At 51.4% G+C, this 20,906-nt stretch overlaps 1 protein-coding gene across 2 annotated transcripts; it reads left to right on the top strand.

Moving 5' to 3' along the window:
* The first annotated feature begins 4,759 nt into the window (after positions 1 to 4,759).
* On the top strand, positions 4,760 to 17,196 carry Unc93b1 (unc-93 homolog B1, TLR signaling regulator). Of its 2 annotated transcripts, XM_057779982.1 has the most exons (11): positions 4,760 to 4,894; positions 5,268 to 5,409; positions 5,768 to 5,921; positions 9,464 to 9,625; positions 9,827 to 9,959; positions 10,283 to 10,376; positions 10,612 to 10,736; positions 11,515 to 11,697; positions 12,087 to 12,360; positions 14,565 to 14,683; positions 16,488 to 17,196. In XM_057779982.1, the coding sequence occupies exons 1-11, from the start codon at positions 4,799 to 4,801 to the stop codon at positions 16,809 to 16,811; spliced, it is 1,806 nt and encodes a 601-aa protein (XP_057635965.1). In that variant the 5' UTR covers positions 4,760 to 4,798; the 3' UTR covers positions 16,812 to 17,196. The 2 variants fall into 2 exon arrangements, with proteins under 2 accessions (XP_057635965.1, XP_057635966.1); XM_057779983.1 differs by lacking the exons at positions 12,087 to 12,360; positions 16,488 to 17,196 and having other exon boundaries at positions 14,565 to 14,681.
* The last annotated feature ends 3,710 nt before the right edge of the window (positions 17,197 to 20,906 follow it).

The following is a 20,906-nucleotide window of genomic DNA, read 5'->3' as shown; positions in this document are numbered from 1 at the left end:
AGCCATGTCTGTGAGAGACTGGTCTAGGCCGGCCCGCCCATCGTGAGAGGGCCCACTCCCTGGGCAGGTGGACGTAGGCTAAGGAAGCTATTTAGCTTGATACAGGAAGCAGCAGCCTCCACGGTCCTGCTGTGCCGCTTTGAGACATGAGTACCTTGGTCAGAGGTGGTGCCATAGGAAGCAGAGAGAAAGCCTGTCTCCAGGTTCCATCTTGATTGCCTTGACTTCACTCAGTGATGGGTTGGGTCTGGACTTATAAACCTGACGAAAGCCTTTGTTCCTCGAAGCTCCTCGATCACAACAGAAAAGAAGTTGGACAAGACTCTGAGACAGTGTGCTCCACTGTCATTTCCCTTTTTCCTTGTTCCTCAAGGCTCCCAGGAGTGGCCCTGGCATTCATGGCCTTGCCAAGGGGACCCCAGAGGAAGTGGTGCCATGGGGGCCTTGTGTAGAGTGTGAAATCCGAAAGCTGGGGGCCAGGTCAAAAACCCTCAATGTTTTTGCCTCGGTCCCCTTGGGGGACAGGGATAGAAGGGGTGCAGAGTGTGGTCTGAGCCTGAGAGCGCTCGCCGCTCACCTGCAAACAAGCCCTGATTGAGCCACATAACCCTTGTGGGGTCTCTGTCCTTACCTGTTAAATGGAATTGGCTCTGCCTATACAGAACTCAGTAAGGATAGCTCAAGAACCATCCAGAAAGTGCCTGATGATACATCTGGAACAAGCCCAGCAGTGGTGGCCTTTAATACCAGCACTCTGGGGGCAGAGGCAGGAAGATCTCTGAGTCCGAGGCCAGCCAGAGTGAGTTCAGGACAGCCAAGGCTACATAGAAAAACTCTGTCTTAAAAAACCAGTGGCAGAGTGGGGAGAAGGCACCTGGGACACAGCAGGAGATCAGTGTGTCCTCAACATCAGGTACAAAGAAAGAGGTGCAGAGGAGTGTTCTTGGCCCCTTGGCATAGGTACGCAGTGATTGCCAGTCACCTGCTCCTTTGTGTGCTCAGCAGAGAAGCACCTGCTGTGCCTTTAGGCCACACAGTCTCATACTGTTCCCAGGCGTCCAGCTGAGACTGCAGGCCCAGAGAGGGGTGGCCACTCAGTCACGGCGGCACAGAGAGGTCATGAGGACATTCACACTAGCTAGGCTTTTCCACACCCACACCGTTTTGTGAGGTCCTCTTTCCAGGACCACAGGTCTCAGTAGACAGTAGCAGCCGTGTTTCCTTGCCACTTGCTGGCACTTGCTGGGAGGAACTGGGCAGGGTCCTTGGGTCATCTTTCAGCTACTCCAGTGCCCGACCTAAAGATCACTACTTTTGGTTTGGGTGTTTTCTTTTTGTTTTTTAGATTTATTTGTTTTGTATACAGTAGTCTGTCTGCATGTATGCCCACACGCCAGAAGAGGGCACCAAATCTCATTACATATGGTTGTAAGCCACCATGTGGTTTTGGAAATTGAACTCAGGACCTCTGGAAGAGCAACCAGTGCTCTTAACCAATGAGCTATCTCTCCAGTCCCAAGCGGTTGGGGTTTTTGATAAAAGATCTTATTCTGTAGCCCAGGCTGGAGTCACATTTGGGGCAGATTGCTCTATCTCAGCCTCCTGAGCCTAGGCTTTCAGATCTGAGCTGCCACACCCTGCGTCCCCCTTTTCTTCCTGTGAGGGACATCGATCACTGTCACAAGGAGAATTTAAAAACATGAAATGTTATTGTAGAGAAGGCATTGGAAAGGCATGTGGGGTGTAGCTCCTCAGAAGTGGGGTGCCACCTCGAGCTGTCATGGTCTGACTAGAAGTGGCAGAGACAGAAGCCTTGCCAAGGTGGCACTGAGTGTCTGCCAGGGTGACATCTATTAGCCCAAAGCTCTCCTTTGGTGTTTCACAACCATGCATGTGTGTGTGTGTGTGTGTGTGTGTGTGCTCAGAGGACAACCCACAGCCCTTGTTCTCTCCCACTCTTTGGTGCTCCAGGATTGAGCCCAGGCTGGCAGATTTGGCAGGAAGCAGCCTCACCGGCTGAGGCACATCTTAAGCCCTGGTTTCTGTCCTGAAGTCAGTGGCTGTCTGAGAGGAGGGCACAGGCTTTAGGAGCATGACAGCAGCTTCTGCCCTTCTGCTGATATGACTGAAGGTGTGCACCCCTGGGAGGGCTTCTTTTGGGTCCCTTACACCCTTCTCCAGAGCAGCCACATAGCACAGGCCACACATGCCACACACACACAAACACACACATACTACACACTATGCACAAACACACACACACACCCCATATTTTTCACTCACCACTTTGCACTATAACACACATCTCAGATCCTTCCGTCTTTCTTCCTTCCTTTCTTTCTTCCTCCCTTCCTTCTTTCCTTCCTTCCTTCCTTTCTCTCTCTCTCTTGTCTGTCTGTGTCTCTCTTTTTCTTTCTTTCTTCCCTTTGTTTTTTTTCGAGACAGGGTTTCTCTGTGTCTGGAATTTGCTGTTTACAGGTTGGCCTCAAACTCAGAGATTCACCTGCTTCTACATCCAGAACGCTGGATTTACAAAAAAAAAAAAAAAAAAAAAAAAAAAAAAAATCAGGATTAAAGGTGTGTGCCACCACCGCCCCAGCAGCTGCTATCTTTTTCCTTAAATACTTTATTTAATTTTACTTTATGTACATTGATGTGAGGGTATTAGATCCCCTGGAACTAGAGTTTTTTTTTTTTTTGGTTTTTCGAGACAGGGTTTCTCTGTGGTTTTGGAGCCTGTCCTGGAACTAGCTCTTGTAGACCAGGCTGGTCTCGAACTCACAGAGATCCGCCTGCCTCTGCCTCCCGAGTGCTGGGATTAAAGGCGTGCGCCACCACCGCCCGGCCCCTGGAACTAGAGTTACAGATAGGTGTGAGCTGCCATGTGGGTCCTGGGAATTGAACCAGGGTCCTCTGGAAGAACAGTCAGTGCTCTGAGCCATCTCTCCAGTCCTCAGTTACTATCTTTCATCGTGCCTCACACCTGCCCTCGATTCTGTAGGAATGCATCCCCTTGTGCCGAAGTCCACTGCCATTCCCAGTCCTACAATCACTCACCCTCAGGCTCACCATGGCCACCACATGGACTTTGTCATCATTGAGACAGCGAACACCGACGTCGTCTCTGACTGCAGCCACAAGGCTGGCTTCCAGGCTTCCCAGTGCCTACTGAATCCCTACTGTCCTGTGTCTCCACGCCCTCCACACCTCTGACTGTTTTGTTTCGTTTTGTTGTTTTGTTTTTCAAGACAGTGTCTTGTGTAGTAAATTCTGATTTCAAACTCAAGATCTGGCCCAGGCTGTCTTTGAGCCCCCTGATCCTCTTTCCTCTACTCCTTGTGTGTATTTAAAAGTGCGCATACCCACAGCCAATTACCTGGTGCTGGGGATTAACCAGGACTCTGCTCATGACAGGTAAGCACCTGCAGCTGAGCTACACCCTGCCCTGGAGCCTCTAGGCACCAAGCCACAAGAGCCCACCCGTCAGTCCACCTCACCCACAGCAGCACCCTCCGTCACCTGGAGATGGTCTTGCCAGCCAAAAGCAAAGCCCGAAGCCTCTGCAGATTCTACCTTCCCTATACCTCAGCCCCTAGACTCTCCAGGACCCTTCTGGAGGAGGTGTTTGTAGCCTCTTTCTTTATCCTCTCCTCTCTTTATCTTTACATTTATATACTTATTGATAGTCTCCAGTCAGCTTCGAAAACAATAAAATCACAGAAAACCAGATGGGAAGCGCGTTTACAACCCTCTACCAGATGGCTTCTTCTTCTGAGAAGTGAGGGCTACAAGAAAACCACCCCACCCCCACTGTGTTTCTGCCGCAGCCCCAGGGGTTCTGCTAGTGCCTCCACTTTATGCATGAACAAACTGGGGGACAGAAAGGTGGAACTGGTTTCGTTTTTAAGTTTTTTTGAAATTTATTTTTATGTTATGTACTTTGGTGTTTTGCCTGCATGCGTGTCTGTGTGAGGGTGTTAGATCCCCTGGAACTGGAGTTACAGATGGTTATAAGCTGCCATGTGGGTGCCGAGGATTGAACTCAGGCCCTCTGGAAGAGCAGCCAGTACCCTTACCGCTGAACCATCTCTCCAGCTCGAGGAATTGGTTTCCTAAGTCATAAAGTCTTGCAGTGGTTGAACTGAGACTGGAACTAGCATCTCCTTGAGGCTGGGTTCCAAGATGCATACCGATTGCAACATCACACACACATATACCACACACTACATCCACACACACACACCCCACAATACATACCACACACACACCACATACTACACATCACAACACTACATACCACACACATCATACATACACCACATACTACACACCACACCGCTACACAACATACAAACCACACACAGCACACACACACTATACATGCACCTCACACTATACCACACACACACTACTCCACACACATACCATACACATACATACTACATACACACCACACATACACATGTCCCACATTCCACATACAAACCACACACTACACACTGAACACATACACCACCCACCTACCACACACACACCACACACACATGCATGCACACACACACGCGCATGCACACACACACGCCACACACTCACCACACACACATACACCACACACACATACACCACACACATACACACACACATACATCACACACACACCACACACAGTACTTCTGGGAAGAGGCGGTCTGCGGGGTGGGTGGGGCGGACTGGACAGGGCGGTCTCTGATGAAGGAAGTCCTAACCCGCTGCCGGTGCCCAGAGCAGCGCGCTGCCAGCCTCAGGTCTGGGTCTGGTCATGGAGGTGGAGCCGCCGCTCTACCCTGTGGCCGGGGCCGCGGGCCCTCAAGGGGATGAGGACCGCCTCGGAGTTCCCGATGGGCCAGAGGCTCCGGTGAGCAGGGCGGGAAGCAATGGAACACCGTGCCGATTGCCTCCAGGGAGCACCCGGGAGGGGCAGAGACTCTGGGAAGGGAACCCAAGCACTCTAGAATGGGGCGCGGGACTCCACACGGGGGACCGAGGTCTCAGAGTGGTGACATACACCCCAGGATGGGACTCTGGGTGGGGACCTGGAACTTTGAAAAGGGGCCAGGACCCTGGGACAAGGGGACCGGGTCCCCAGGATGGTGGACTGACACCCCGAGTGTGGAGTGAGGACCCTAGGATGGGGACTAGGACCCTGGATGGGGAACCCGGACTCCGGGAAGGCGGAGTGGGGGCGCAAGGGCCATAGGGTCAGCGTGTGATTAGCGATCCGCCCGTAGCTGGACGAGCTGGTGGGCGCGTACCCCAACTACAACGAGGAGGAGGAGGAGCGCCGCTACTACCGCCGCAAGCGCCTCGGCGTGGTCAAGAACGTGCTCGCGGCCAGCGCGGGTGGCACGCTCACCTACGGCGTCTACCTGGGTAGGGCGGACGCATGAAACCCGCTGTCCCTCCGCTACCCCGCCTCCACTCCCGAGCTGGGAAAGAGAAACCTTGCGGCCAGCTGGCCTCCTTCCCCTTTCAGTTCCCGGGTCAGAGCTGCTGTTGGTACGGCAGACACATGGGACAGGGAGGGGGTGGCACAGGCCAGTTTGCCGACGACCCAGCCAGAGAATAGACGCTGGTGGGTGGAAATGGGCTCTTGTCCTCCCTGTACGGGTCCTGATGATCAAAGTAATGGGTCGCTTAGGTGAACTGGCGCCCTGCCAAGCTTGCCATGGTCCTTTGGTTGCTCTGAATCAGACTGCTTAGAGTCCTCCACGCTGCCCCCTGTCCCCAGGCCTCCTGCAGATGCAACTGATCCTGCATTATGATGAGACCTACAGGGAGGTGAAGTACGGCAACATGGGGCTGCCTGACATCGACAGCAAGATGCTGATGGGTATAAACGTGACGCCCATCGCTGCCCTGCTCTACACACCTGTGCTCATCAGGTGCCAAGTTGCTGTCCCGTGACTTCCTGGGGTGCAGAGGCTGCCCTAGGGTTTTGGAGGGAGGGTTCAGGGAACTGCAGAGAGGCCTTGCTTGCCTGGGAAAGTGAGAAGCAAAGGGGGAAATCCCTGCTAGAGGAGGAACCAAGAACTTGCCCCCGCGTCCCCACCCCCTTGCACATTTGGTTTCTGCAAGCGATTCAAGCAGGTTCTGGCCTGGTGGCATCCTTCTACCAGACACAGGGTGACTTCCTGGACTGAAGCTGTGAAGTCACAGCCCAGTCATCAGACCAGTGAACGATGACTCTGTGAACGGCAGTTCTCAAGGGCCTCAGCTAGCCAGGCTCAGGTTGGAGGTCTTCCTGAGCTCTGGGGCACATATGGTCCAGCCTCCTGGACACTGCAGAAATCCCCCGTAACCTGATCAAACCCCTGAAGGAGAGATAGGGTGAATGAACTCCTGTCCTTTTTTCTTTTTTCTTTTCTCTTTCCTTTCTTTCTTTCTTTCTTTCTTTCTTTTTTTCTTTCTTTCTTCCAACACAGGGTTTCTTTGTGTAGCAGTCCTGTCTGTCCTGGAACCAGCTCTGTAGACTAGGCTGGCCTCAAAGTCAGAGATCAGCCTACCTCTGTCTCCACAGTGCTGGGATTAAAGGCATGTGCCACCATCACCTGGGTTGTTTTGTTTAGATTTTTATATTTTATTTTTGACAAAGTCTCACTATGTAGCTTTGGCTGGCCTGGAACTCACTTTGTAGATCAGGCTAGCCACAGTTCGTGGTGTTCCTCCTGCCTCTGCCTCCCAAGAGCAGGGATTACAGATGTGTATACCATCCAGGCTTTCTTGCCTTCTGTTTAAAATTAAATAAAGGCTGTTTCCTCACTGGGCAGGGTGGCGCTTGCCTTTAATCCCAGCACTCAGGAGGCAGAGGCAGGTGGATCTCTGTGAGTTCGAGACCAGCCTGGTCTACAAAGCAAGTTTCAGGATAGCCAGGACTACAGAGAGAAACCCTGTCTCAGGCACCTGGAAGGTTTTATGGTCCTTATGTTTGTTTGGAGACAAAGTGGCTTATGGTTTCTTCTGCTGTGATAGAACAGGGACTAAACAGAGCTTGGGGAGGGAGGGTTTGCTTCATCTTATAGCTTGTAGTCCATCACTGGGGGAAATCAGGGCAGGAACTCAAGCAGGACAGGAACCTGGAGGCAGGAGCTGATGCAGAGACCCTGGAGGGGTGCTGCTTACTGGCCTGCTCCTCGTGGCTTCTCAGCTTGCTTTCTTATAGCATCCAGGGCCACCAGCCAAGGGGTGGAACCAATCACAGTGAGCTGGGCCCTCCCACATTCATAAACAATCTAGAAAATGCATTATAGGCTTTTTAAAGGGCTAACTTGTTTCAGGCAATTTCTCAGTTAAAGTTTCTTCTTCCTAAATGACTAGGTTTTTGTGTCAAGTTGGCATACAACCAGCCTGCACACAGGGTCTCGCCCACTAGCTCCAGCTGACTCTCAGAATTCTCCTGGTACAGCATCCTGAGTGCTGGGACTATTGGCATGTGCTATCATGCTGGTCGGCTTTATTCCTTTTGAAACTTATCACCTTTAACAAAATCCCTTATTTTGTTCCATCATACAGCCAGGGTAACTGCTACTACTTTAGACACAAAGCAATCTCGCAGCTTCTACACAGAGGGGAAGTGGGTAGCTGGTATGCTTGAGACCTGGCAGTGTGGCTGAAACCCACATTCTTGTCTCCTATCAGATTGCCAGGCCGCTTTTCCAAAGGGCCATGTAGCTGCACAGGCACTAGCTGTGCATCCCCTGCCCCTTTTCCTCCTTCTTAAGTGTTGGTAATGGAATCCAGGACAGCATGCACTCTAGGCAGGCGCTTTAGCACTAATCGGGCTGTGGCACAAGCCCTAATGTGTGTTACGTATTGACTTCATTTACTTTCACATAGGGTCTCAAGTATCCCGAGCTGGCCTGGAAGGACCCGATTTCAATTCCCAGCACCCTAGCTGTAACTCCAGTTTCAAGGGTTCCAACGCCACTTCTGGCCTCTAGGGGCACCAAGCATGCACATGGCCAGTCTGGGATCTATGAGACCTTGAGCTTCAGGTTCTCTTGACTCTACTTCCCCCATGCCAGGAAGCTGGGGAGCAGGCATATAAATAGCATGCCCAATTTCATGTGGTGCTGGAGATCAAACCCAGGGCCTTGTGTGCCATGCAAGCACTCTATCCACTATTATAGCCCCAGGACCGGTGCCTTTTTCTTTCTTTGAGGATTAAAAAAATTTCCCTGGGTGTGATGGCACACACACTGGAATAAGATGTCTTTATCCCAGTAATGGAGGATGAGCCAGGAAGAGCTGAGTTCAGCCTGGTCTACATACCAAGCTCCAGGTCAGACAAAGCTACACAATGGAACCCTGTCTCTGTTGGGCAGTGGTGGCACACGTCTTTAATCCCAGCACTCGTGAGGCAGAAGCCGGCAGTTTTCTAAGTTCGAGGCCAGCCAGAACTACGCAGAGAAACCCTGTCTCAAAAAAACACCAAACAAACAAACAAAAAAAAAGAGACCCTGTGTCAAGAGTGAAAAATAAAAAAGGACTGACAAATTTTTTGTGTATGTTTGCATGTGTATGTGTGCACATGTGTACAGCCAGAGGTCAACATCAAATCTATTTCTTGATCTTCTAACATTATTTTGGTAAAGATTTTTTGGGTTTTGTTTGTTTGTTTGTTTTTTGCCTTTTTCTGTTTTTCAAGACAGGGTTTCTCTACATAGAACTGGCTGTACTGAAACTTTTTCTGTAGACCAGGGTGGCCTTGAACGTGCACCACTATTACCTGACAAGATTTATTTTTAATCATATTTTATTTTATTTTTATATGTAGAGTGTTTTGTCTGCCCAATAGCATCTGTATGCTTGCTGCCCCTGGAGGTCAGAAAAGGTGTTTGAAACTGGAATCACAGCCAGTTGTGAGCCAGCATGGGGGTGCTGAGAATTGAAATTGGCCCTTTGGAAGAACAGCCAGTATTCTAGTGTTTTTAACCATTGAGCCATCTCTCCAACCCCTACCTAATTCTTTAAATTACTATTTTGTGTGTGTGTGTGCATGTGGGAGGTCAGAGTTCCACCTTGCAATGGCTGTGAGAGGCCCGTGGTATGGCCCGTGCTGCGATCGCAGCTGTGAGCACAGGCCACTCTGCCGGTCTGTATCTCTGAGACTGCATCTTTCAGCCCCGGCTCTCAGGTCAGGGCTTCCTGTGACCTCCCACAGCCTTAAGAACTGAAGTCCTAGCCAGGCGGTGGTGGCGCACGCCTTTAATCCCAGCACTCGGGAGGCAGAGGCAGGCGGATCTCTGTGAGTTCGAGACCAGCCTGGTCTACAGAGCTAGTTCCAGGACAGGCTCCAAAACCACAGAGAAACCCTGTCTCGAAAAACCAAAAAAAAAAAAAAAAAAAAAAAAAAGAACTGAAGTCCTGATGGTTGGGGCCACAGCAGTTCCTAGGCTGTGGTGCTAATGTCCCTCCCTCTGTACAGGTTTTTTGGTACCAAGTGGATGATGTTCTTAGCTGTGGGCATCTATGCCCTCTTTGTCTCTACCAACTACTGGGAACGCTACTACACGCTGGTGCCCTCTGCTGTGGCTCTGGGCATGGCCATTGTGCCTCTCTGGGCCTCCATGGGCAACTACATTACCAGGTGAGCCTGATGGGCAATGGAGCAGAGCTGGAGAACAGGTGCAATATTTATGTCTTTGCAAACTTCAGCTCGGGGACCCCAGGCAAGCCTTTGACTCTGGGACTCAGTTTCTCCACTGAAGCTGGCTAGCCTATAGCTGTAGTCGCAGGAAGAAGTGTGGCAGAGGGCAGGTGGGGAAAGCCCTCATTCTCTGTGCTCCAGGATGTCGCAGAAGTACTACGAGTACTCCCACTATAAAGAGCAGGAGGAGCAGGGGCCTCAGCAGCGCCCGCCGCGCGGCTCCCACGCACCCTATCTCCTGGTTTTCCAGGCTATCTTCTATAGCTTCTTCCATGTGAGTGCTACAGGAAACCCGGGGGAGGGGGATTGGGGATTGGGGATTCTAGATTCCACACAGCACAACCTATTACAGTTTCTCAGCCCTCCTGAGCCAAACCCTGCTCGATTGCCTCTAGTGATGGAGCGCTCCTCCCTGTCCACACAGTGACCAGGAGGAAGTTCTCCTGCCATGGGCACCCCATCACCACTGCTGAGCTGTCCCTAGAATTGGGGGACTTCTACTCCCCCACCAGAGGTGGCGTTCAGACTCCTCCCTAGATTTCACCTCCTATTTAGTTCTGTCCTGAGCTCTGAGCCCGACTGCCCTCCTTCCCACAGCTGAGCTTCGCATGTGCGCAACTGCCTATGATTTACTTCCTCAATTACTACCTGTACGACTTGAACCACACGCTGTCCAACGTGCAGAGCTGCGGTCAGTCCTGGGGCAGGGGGCGGGGCCTCCAAAGCCTACTTCCTGCTCACACTCCATCACCCAGTAGACCCTAGGCCTTCCCTTGCACCTTTCAGGGCTGCAGATATGGAGGTGGGGGTGGATGGTGCCCCCTTCACAAACTGCCACCCCCCAAGGAGCTTGCTGGAAGAATGTTGAATACCCCTATACCCCACCTCTACTGTGGCCCTAGTCGGGTTTCCACCCACCCTTCCAGGCACTAAGAGCCACGGCATCCTGACTGGCTTCAACAAGACAGTTCTGCATACATTGCCGCGCAGCCGAAACCTCATTGTTGTAGAGAGTGTGCTCATGGCAGTGGCCTTCTTGGCCATGCTACTGGTGAGTCTCGGGTTGGTGGGGAGGAGGGATGGGAGCCGGTTCTCTCCGTGCTAGCACCTATATGTGGTCAGGTTGGAACTGCAGGCTGGGAGCCTAAGTAAAGAATCAGGACTGAGTTCTGGTTGTAGGAGAGATGCCTGTCGACCAAGGCTGAAGTTGGGACCCCCAAGGTCAGAGGAAAAAGGACAAAGAGGGGACAGGTCCCATAGGGCTGGTTATGACCTTTGAGGGGACTAGGAACACCACCCAGGATCATGGGCTGGCAAGTGTGACTCTGGTCTGAGGTCAGTACTGGAAGGTAGAACTAAAGCTCCAAGCGACAGGAGCGGGGAGGTGTGGCTTTAGGTCGAGAGGCGGGACTAAGTGCAAAAAGTAAGGCGCCGGCCTCTGGTCGTGTTTAGGACACAGCCTTGGGTGGAAATCTTTCTGGTATGCTACAACTTCGGTTAGGCTTGTAGGTGGTTTTTTTCTTGGGGGGGGGACCTCGAGACTGCAGCCCTTTTCTGCTTTTTTTCTTTTCTTTTCTTTTCTTTTTTTTAAATGGTGTCTCTCTAGCCCTGGCTGTCCTGGAACTTGCTCTGTAGACCAGGCTGGCTTCGAACTCACTGAGATTCCTGCCTCTGCCTCGCGACTGCTGGGATTTAAAGACGTGTGCCACTATATCTAGCATAGGGTGGCAGCCCGGTGTGGACCCGTGTCTGGGGCGGAGTGTCACACCTGTGGGTGTGTCGGTGGAGAGATGCCTGGCTGAGGATCCCTTCACAGCTCCTGTCTGCAGGTGCTGGGTCTATGTGGAGCCGCTTACCGGCCCACGGAGGAGATCGACCTGCGCAGCGTGGGCTGGGGCAACATCTTCCAGCTGCCCTTCAAACACGTGCGTGACTTCCGCTTACGCCATCTGGTGCCCTTCTTTATCTACAGCGGCTTTGAGGTCCTCTTTGCCTGCACTGGTTTCGCCCTGGTAAGTACAGACAAGACGTCTGGCTAAACTTGAATTTCAGACGCACGGTACATGGGTGTATAAATACGTCCAAGGATATCCTGCAGTATTCCCCTCCCAACCAGGACTGAGTTCTGGACAGACGCTTGAAGACCAAGGCTGGTGTTGGGCACCCCAAGCCAGAGGGGTCCTTCCCTCTGTTTCTCTTCCTTCTCCTGACCCCATTACCTTTTACCTTGAACAAGCCATTTTCCGCTTTCTGTAGTTAGAATGGTGCTGCTCTCACCCTTTCTACCAGCCTAAAGGGGAGCTAGCGCCAGGAGATCCAGATAGGACAAGGTGTGGTCTCAAGTGGCAGCTGGTGAGGGAAGGGCCAGGACCAGCTGGCCTACCTTTGCTCTCTTTCTCAGGGCTACGGCGTGTGCTCCGTGGGGCTGGAACGGCTGGCCTACCTGCTCATAGCTTACAGCCTGGGTGCCTCAGCTGCCTCGTTCCTGGGTCTGCTGGGGCTGTGGCTGCCTCGCTCAGTGCCCCTAGTGGCTGGGGCAGGGCTGCACCTGTTGCTCACCCTCAGCCTCTTTTTCTGGGCCCCATTGCCTCGGGTCCTCCATCACAGCTGGATCCTCTACGTTGTGGCTGCCCTCTGGGGCGTGGGCAGTGCCCTCAACAAGACCGGACTTAGCAGTGAGTACAGCCTTAGGGACTGGCATATCTGGGATGGGGGAGGGGCAGGATATAGCCACCTCTGGGTGATTTGGGACCGTTAACATCCCATGGGTTGCAATGGACTTAGGGGGTTTGCTCTGGAGTTCTGTGGGCATAGTAGAAGTAGGTAGGGATTGCTTGGCATAGTCTGGTGTGGAAAGAATCCTGTGGCCGCTCTACAGAGAGATGGGGAAGTCCTGTGGACACTCTGGAAAGCTGTAAGAGCTCCACACTGTGGCAGGCAGACATCACTCTGAGTGTGTGGACACATGGGGTAGGTGAAGGCTCTGTGAAGGCCTAGGGAGAGTATATAAAAACTCACACCGGCACTCAAATACTATGTTGTCATAATTTCCATGGCACAGGAGGCCCCATGGAGGGGAACAGTGGTAGGTGCTTATCCGTACTCCAGGTGGAGGTACAGAACTGGGTTCTTTCTTTTCTGGTTTCCCCCTCCCCATTGGGACCTCATTATGGAGCTTTGGGTTGCCTGGGATTCATCATATAGATCCCAGACTGGCCTTGAATCCACACAGACCCGCCTACCTCTGCCTCCCTAGCGCTAGAATTAAAGGCGTGCGCCACCACACTCAGCCTTTTCCTTCTCCCATTGTATTTTTTTTGTTTTTTGGGTTTTTGTTTTGTTTTTTGTTTTTTGAGACAGGGTTTCTCTGTAGTTTTGGAGCCTGTCCTGGAACTAGCTCTTGTCGACCAGGCTGGCCTCAAACTCACAGAGATCCATCTGCCTCTGCTTCTTGAGTGCTGAGATAAAAGGCGTGCACCACCACCGCCCGGCCAATTGTATTTTTTGAGACAAGGTCTTATGCTGTAGCTCAGGCTAGCCAGGAACTCACCATAAGCTCAGTCTGGCTTCAAACTTGTAGCAGTTTAATCCTGTTTTAGATCCCTGAGTACTGGGATTATAGGCTGAACTGCTGTCAGCCGCCTTTCTTTTCTCTTTTTAGTTATTATTATTATTATTATTATTATTATTATTATATTTTGAGACAGGGTTTCTCTGTGTAACCTTGACTGTCCTGGAACAAGACCATGCTGACCCTGAACTCAAATATTCATCTGCCTCCCAAGAGTTAAAAATATTTAATTGTTATGTTACTTTTTTTAAAGATTTATTTATTTATTTTTATTATGTATACAACATTCTGCCTCCATGTATGCCCGCGCGCCAGAAGAGGGCGCCAGATCTCATTTCAGATGGTTGTGAGCCACCATGTGGTTGCTGGAAATTGAACTCAGGACCTCTGGAAGAGCAGCCTGTGCTCTTAACCAATGAGCCATCTCCCAGCCTGTTATGTTACTTCTTTATTTAGGATGCATGTGTGCATGTGTGTGGGAGTGCATGTCATAGCATGAGTGTGGAGGTCCAAGGTCAATGTGGAAGTCAGTTTTTTCCTTCTACCACATGAGTCCTGGGAATTGAACACAGGTCGGTTAGGTCGGGGACAGGTACCTTTTACCCACTAAGCCATCACAATGGCTTCTTCCTCTTCTTTTTAACATAGTTTTGCTATGTATCCTTGGTTGGCCTGGAACTTGTTATGCAGACCAGGCTGGCCTCGAATTCGTAGAGATCAGTCTGTCTCAGTTTCCCTAGTTTTAGGAATAAGGGGGCCTTTTTTTTTTTTTTTTTTTTTTTTTTGGAGAGGGTCTAGGCACAGCCCAAACCCATTCTGCCCAGTCTCAGAATCCATGCCCAAATTTGGATGGCTGGAGTGAGGTCCTAGAAAAAGCAACTGTGGTTGGCCAGGCTTCAGCTCTGTGGGGTTGTCTGGTCTCAGACGGGTATGCATCAATAGCTTTCCTTAAATACCCGGCAGTGTCAGCTTCTGAACCTCCAGCTTTTCCTGAGTCCTGGACTCCCAGTTCCCTGGCTGCCCGTCCCTCGCTGTTTCTCTACCGCCTTTCAGTGATCCCTCAGGACACTAGCCCACTCCATTCCAGGTTTGACTTGTGGAAAGGTCTCTCTCCAAGCCCCTGGTGAGGGAGAGAAACAGCGTGTGGGCCACAGGCAGGACATGCTATAGGCTCATCTTGACAGCGCACTAACCAAAGTCTCCACTAGGGGATAGGCAAGGATCAGTGCACAGCCCTGGTTGGTATTTCGGGCTATGAGCTGGAACTGGTACAGGGTTCCTTACCTGTCTTGTCCCTCCTGCCTGCAGCACTCCTGGGCATCCTATATGAAGACAAAGAGAGGCAGGACTTCATCTTCACCATCTACCACTGGTGGCAGGCCGTGGCCATCTTTGTCGTGTACCTGGGCTCCAGCTTGCCCATGAAGGTGAGGAAGGGAAGGAGTTTGGGTGTCCATGCCTCACTGCGAAACAGACCATGATTTCACAGCCCCTTAACAGGCACTGATCTCAGGACCCCTTAGTCCGTGGCGTTCTCCCCAACCCAGCACCCTACTTGCTGCTTCACCTGCTAGTTTTGGTCTCTGTGGGCATGCCCAGCTGAACTGTGGGTTCTTTGGTCACCTGCTCATCGGCTTCTGGACTCCTGGACACCCAGGGTCTCCTTTCAGATCCTGTAGGAATGAACTCCTTCATGTCTTCATGGTCTTTTGATTTGACTTTTGTTTTGTTTTGGGTCTCACTATGTAGCTCCCTGACTGTCCTGGAACTCACTCTGTAGACCAGGCTGGCCTCAGATTCACAGAGATCCACCTGTCTCTGTCTCCCCAGTGCTGGGGTTAAGATGCCGCCATGCCCAGCTTTTGCTTTGTCTCTGATTGTGATGGAGAAGGGACCCAGGGCCCATTCTTGCTACCCATCAACTGTACCCTTAAGCTCCTAGTCTGCTCCCAACCCCAGCAGGCCATTTTAGCAGTTCCTAATCACATGTTTTTGTTTGGTTTATTTGTGTCTTTGAGTCAGGGTCTCAAGGTGGCCCCGAATGACCTTGAACTCGTTGCCTCGGCCCCCTGTGAGCTGAGTTACAGGCATGCACTAACAGGACCAGCTTTGGGCATCTTTTTTTTTTTTTTTTTTTTTTTTTCCAGAAAATGAAATGAGTCGCAATGGCAGGAAACGGGCATACAAATACAAATCATTTGTGTGTTTATTTCTGGATGTGGGTTAAAGTGTCTGAAAAGAAGAACAGGCACGTCAGGGGTGAATGCTCTCTTGGCACATACAACATAGACATGGCTCACCACCAGTGTTGTAATAGGAGGAGCGGGGCTGCGTCCCTGGCACCCGGCCGCCCGCATGGCTTATGCCCCGAAATAATTACACGGAAACTGTATTCTTTTAAACATTGCTTGGCCCATTAGCTCCAGTCTCTTAATGGCTAGCTCTTACATATTGATCTAACCCATTTCTAATATTCTATGTAGCACCACGAGCTGGCTTATCAGGAAAGATCTTAACCTGCATCTGTCTGGAGTGGGAGAATCATGGCAACTCACTGACTCGGCTTCTTTCTCCCAGCATTCTGTTCTGTTTACTCCACCCACCTAAGGGTTGGCCTATCAAATGGGCCTAGGCAGTTTCTTTATTAATTAACCAATGAAAGCAACAGATTAATACAAGACCCACCTCCATCACACCAGCACTGAAGACAAAAGGGAAAAACACTGGCAAGCATTGCCGTGGTGAATTTTTTCATATATGTATGTATGTATATGTGTATATATAAAAAGACATATATATATTCTTTTTTTCTGATACACAGTCTCTAAATGTAACCACAGCTGACCTTGAACTCTTAGAATCCCCCTACCCCCCAGCTTCCTAAGCGATGGGATTATAGGCTGTGCCTCTATGCACTCCATTGTCCTACTGTGTCTACGGCCCGGGAATAATTTGACTGTGGTCCAGGGAAGCCAGAGCTGCTTTTAGACTTCCTCAGACCTTCGTGTTTTCTCTGAGGCAAAGAGATTAGCCCCTTTTGGGTTGGAAAACTGAGTCCTATTGGAATATGATGACTTTAAAGTCAGTGTTGGAATTTGAACTTTGTCCTCAAAGGCTGCCTTGGAAATTCTTCATGGGGGGACTGGGGAGGGGGGAGCCAGGAGGCTCCTGGTGGAGGAGAAAGACACCAGACAAAAGAGTGATGTCACCTCTCCTTTCCCTTGCTCCCAGGCCAAACTGGCAGTGCTGCTGGTGACCCTGGTGGTGGCGACAACCTCATACCTGTTGATGGAACAGAAGCTGCAGCAAGGCCTGGTGCCAAGACAGCCGCGCATTCCAAAGCCACAGCACAAGCTGCGAGGCTACCGCTACCTGGAAGAAGACAACTCAGATGAGAGCGACGTGGATGGCGGCGGTGGCGAGCAGGGCCAGGGGGACTGTGCGGAGGAGGAAGCCCCACAGGCAGGGGCCCTAGGTACAGAGCCAGCTGGCCCCTGCCGCAGGCCCTGCCCCTTTGAGCAGGCTCTGGGTGGTGACGGGACTGAGGAGCACTGAGAGACCCAGCCTGGCCCTCAGACTCAGCTTTCCCGCTTTCCAGTGTTAGTTTACTGTGTCTCAGGTTGAGGGTCCCCCAAAGTCCTCCTCCATCTGCCAGAAGAGTTCTCTTTCCCCTCCCAGAACCTGGGGCCACCTGAAACTTCCTCCAGGTAGATTGAGGGTCACCCTCCAGAACCCCCATCCCTGTTTAAAGGGAGTGCCTTCGCCTAGATCAGCAAGATGCCCTTCCTGCCCGCATGCCACACCTCGGGGTGTGACAGCCTTTGACTGGAGCTTTGCGTGTCTTGCCCACAGATTCCCCACCTTAGAACAGGGGGCTTTTTTTTTTAAAAAAAAAAAAAAAAGTAGAAAATGATCAATAAAGAGTTTTGTATTTTCTGGAGAGGGTCTGGGTTGTATCGCTCTCAACCCCATTAGAATTTCATTCTGTAGAACAGAATCCTTGGTTGGTTGTGGGGGCTCAGTCACCCCACGGAGGAGGTGTCCCTGCTAAGCCCCTCCAGGACCCATCTCTTCTACCAGAAGTACAGCCTATTGGCTGCACCCTGCCTACCCGGGAGCAAGGGTCACAGAAATGGGTTGCAGGGACTTCAGCAGAGGAGCAAGACTTGAGCCTAGATAGCAGGGCAGGAGCTAGAGGCCACTGTCCCTCCAGCCCACCAATCACCCACCCACTCCAGTCCACAAGCCTGGTCTTTTCTCTCTAGGAGTCTGTCTACCCATGGTGCTTAGGGGCTACCTTATTACAGAACCTGGATAAACTTGGTCACGGCCCTTTTCTTTGACAGCCTGGGTAAGGATGCCCAGACCCCTGTGGCTCTGTCCATGGTCCTCTCTTTACCTTCTCGCTCACTCCATTAGAGGACACTGACACTCAATGTCAAGAGTCCTGAGTGGCTGGGTAAGGACAAAGGAGTCATGGAAGAGGCATGGGGCCCCAGCTGTGTTCCGGCAGCTCTCTGCTAGGGTCATGCCTTTTCCACTCCCTACAGATCCCTGACCCCTGACTGAAGGCCAGACCCTGTCCCATCTCCTGCGTCCTCCTGCCATGCCCCAGGCTCCCAACTCTCTTCCTCTCCAGCTCCCCCAACCTCTAGCCACGCCAGAACCAGACTCTGTGACCCTGGAAAGGTCTTGGGTTGCTTCTCTGTGTGCACAGGGAGAAGTGTTAGACCCTAGATGCTCCACCAGCCAGGTCCTAGAGGGAACGCTCAGGCACAGCAGGAGATTAAGTTCTCTAAGGTTTGGGAGGAAGCAGTCTGCCCGTACACACATAGCATGTACTGTCTGTGAATTCCAGGTGTGGTCTCCCAGAACTCAGGAGGCTGAGACACAAGGATTGCTGAGAGTTTGAGGCCAGTCTGAGTTACATAGCGAGTGGAAAGCCTCACCTACTCATCTACAAAACAAGTTTGAAGCTAACTTGGGCTATACCGTGAAACTGTCTCAGGACAAACATTTGAGCAAATGACAAACAGCAAACACTATGTGGAGGCAGGTGTGGTGACATCCTGTCACAAGATTCTAGCTACTTCAGTCACAGTGGGTGATGGGGCAGGTGAGCGCCATTACAGCCCTGTGAATAAGACTTGGGTGTGTCTGCGAGTGGCCCTCCCTCTCCAGGCCTAAGTGGTGCTCACCTGTGATCACAAAATTTGGGAGACTGAGGCAGAAGGATTATGAGTGTAGTTTTGAAGTAGCCTAGGCTACTTAGTGAGACTGTCTCAAAAATGTAAGAAAGAATAGGGAAGGAGGGAAGGAGGGAAATCTGTTCAGATCAGGCTAGCATCATTGCCTGGCAGAGCTGAGCTGGAGGGCATAGTCATGATTATTTTCTGTTATTTTTAATATTTATTTATTTTTTAAGTGGTGTTTTTGTTTGTTTGTTTGTTTTTGCTTTTGCTTTTTGAGACAGGGTTTCTCTATGTAGCCCTGGCTGTCCTGGAACTCTCTCTGTAGACCAGGCTGGTCTTGAACTCAGAGCTCCACCTGACCCTGCCTCCTGAGTGCTGGGATTCAAAATGTGCACCTCCACCACCCGGCCTAAGATTTTCTTTCTTTTTTTATTTATTGTTTGTTTTTTCAAGACAGGGTTTTTCTATAGCTTTGCAGACTGTCCTGGAACTAGCTCTTGTAGACCAGGCTGGCCTGGAACTCACAGAGATCTGCCTGCCTCCATCTCCCGAGGCTGGGATTAAAGGCATGTGCCACCCTGCCTGGCTTAGACCCTATCTTAAAAAAGGATGGGGAGAGAAGCTACTTCTATAAAATCAGACCATGAGAGTCAGGGCTGAGAGCGAGGATGTAGCCAGCTGCAGACAGAGGCCCTGCAGCAGGATTGGTAGGCTCAGCCCAATGGTGGAGCAGGTAGACAGCATGTAGCCACCGAGCAGGTGGACAGCATGTAGCCACTGAGCAGGTGGACAGCATGTAGCCACTGAGCAGGCCTTGTCAACAGAGGATGGGCCAAAAGGAAGCCCCAGCAGCAGTTCTCTGTGTCCTTGCTACACACCCTGGGTGTCAGATGACAGTTGGTGGGGCGGACCCATGGATGTTGTTGTGTTTGTTAAGCATCTGTCATGCTATGGGGTCCAGGCAAGGGAGTTCCATCCTTTTCTTGTTTGTCTGGTAAGCTCGTGGGTTTGTTTTGCCTAACATGGTTTTAACATACCAAGCTCCCCAGGCTAAATTTACCCTGATAAATGTATGAGGCAGGCAATACCCTTCCCACTGCCAGTATGAGTCATTTATCAGGGGGTGCGGCAGCTAATGGTGTTTGTGGGTTCTCCTTGGTGAGCAATCACGCTCCACCCTTGAAATGGAGTAAGGAAGCATTTGTAGAAATGAGTCTTTCAGGCCAAGTGTGGCTGAAAAGCCAGTCTGCACAATATGACCTGGCAGATCAGACTCAGCAGAAGCCTATAGGGGACATTTTATATTTAAACTATAACAGATGGAAAGACCGAGGCACCAGTCCTTCTGGGGAAGAGTTGAATCAGTAACTGAGAAGGGAGTCTGGGATCTGTTACTGGATCTGTAGAAAGGCCACCTGATTGGAACAATGGTCATTTTGTTTGTTTGATCTGTCAAGACAGGGTCTCATGTAGCCCAGGCTGGACTGGAACTCACTGTGTCGCTAAGGATGGCCTTGAATTCCTGCTTCTGCTCTTACCGTCGAAAATGCCGAGATGAGAGGGGGGTGCATATAGACCCGGTTTACAGTGGGGCCTGGTGAAAATGCAGACACCAGGGCTCCTCTCTGGGAATTCCAAGGTACCAGAGGCTAAAGGGTCCCAGAATCAATCCACCAAGTCCTGGATGGGAAACCAGGGGCCTGGGGGAAAGGACACGGCTGTTTTTCTGTCCCCAAGAAGGCTCCCTGACCTGGGCACTAGATTGTCCCCCTTCCCTCCTTGCTCAGACAGGACCATCCCCTCTCTCGGGCCTCACACTTCCATGGTTCAGTGAAAACACCACTGGATCTGAGTTCAGACTTTGTTTCTTACAGTTCTGGTATTCGGCTGGGCTCTTCCAGATGAGCACCAGCTTCCCGGCAATTGAACTTCCTCCACTCTGTCCCGTCCTCCCCCAGGAGATGGGGACAATGCCAGCAAGCCCTCTAATGTCTCTTCCTCATTTTCTCTGCCTTCCTTTCTTTCCTTTTTTGTATGTGTGTGTGCATGTGCGGTGTATGTGTGTGCGTGCATGTGGGTGCACATGTGGGTGTCTGTGCACGTGGGTGGGTATGTGTGTGGGGAGTGCACATGGGTGTGCATGTGGGTGTGTATGTGTGTGCATGTGGGGGTGCCGTGGGGGTGCATGTTGGAGTGAATGTGTGTGTGCACATGGGTGTGCACAGAGGCCAGGGGATAATCTCAGCTGATACTCCTCAGGAGCTGTACACCTTATTTTATGAGAAAAGGGTCTTTCACTGGACTGGAATTCACCAACACTGGCTGGTCAGTGAGCCCCAAGGATCCTCCTGTCCCTGCCCTACCCACAGCTCTGGGATTACAAGCACGCAACACCACACCTAGACTTCTCACGCAGATCCTGGGGCTGGGGTGGGGACCAGACACTCCGGCTTACAAA

The sequence above is a fragment of the Chionomys nivalis genome, chromosome 8 (assembly GCF_950005125.1).
Source record: "Chionomys nivalis chromosome 8, mChiNiv1.1, whole genome shotgun sequence".
In the NCBI taxonomy this organism is placed as follows: Eukaryota; Metazoa; Chordata; class Mammalia; order Rodentia; family Cricetidae; genus Chionomys; species Chionomys nivalis.
The sequence above is the reverse complement of the archived record's forward strand: the minus strand, read 5'-3'. Positions and strand labels throughout refer to the sequence as shown.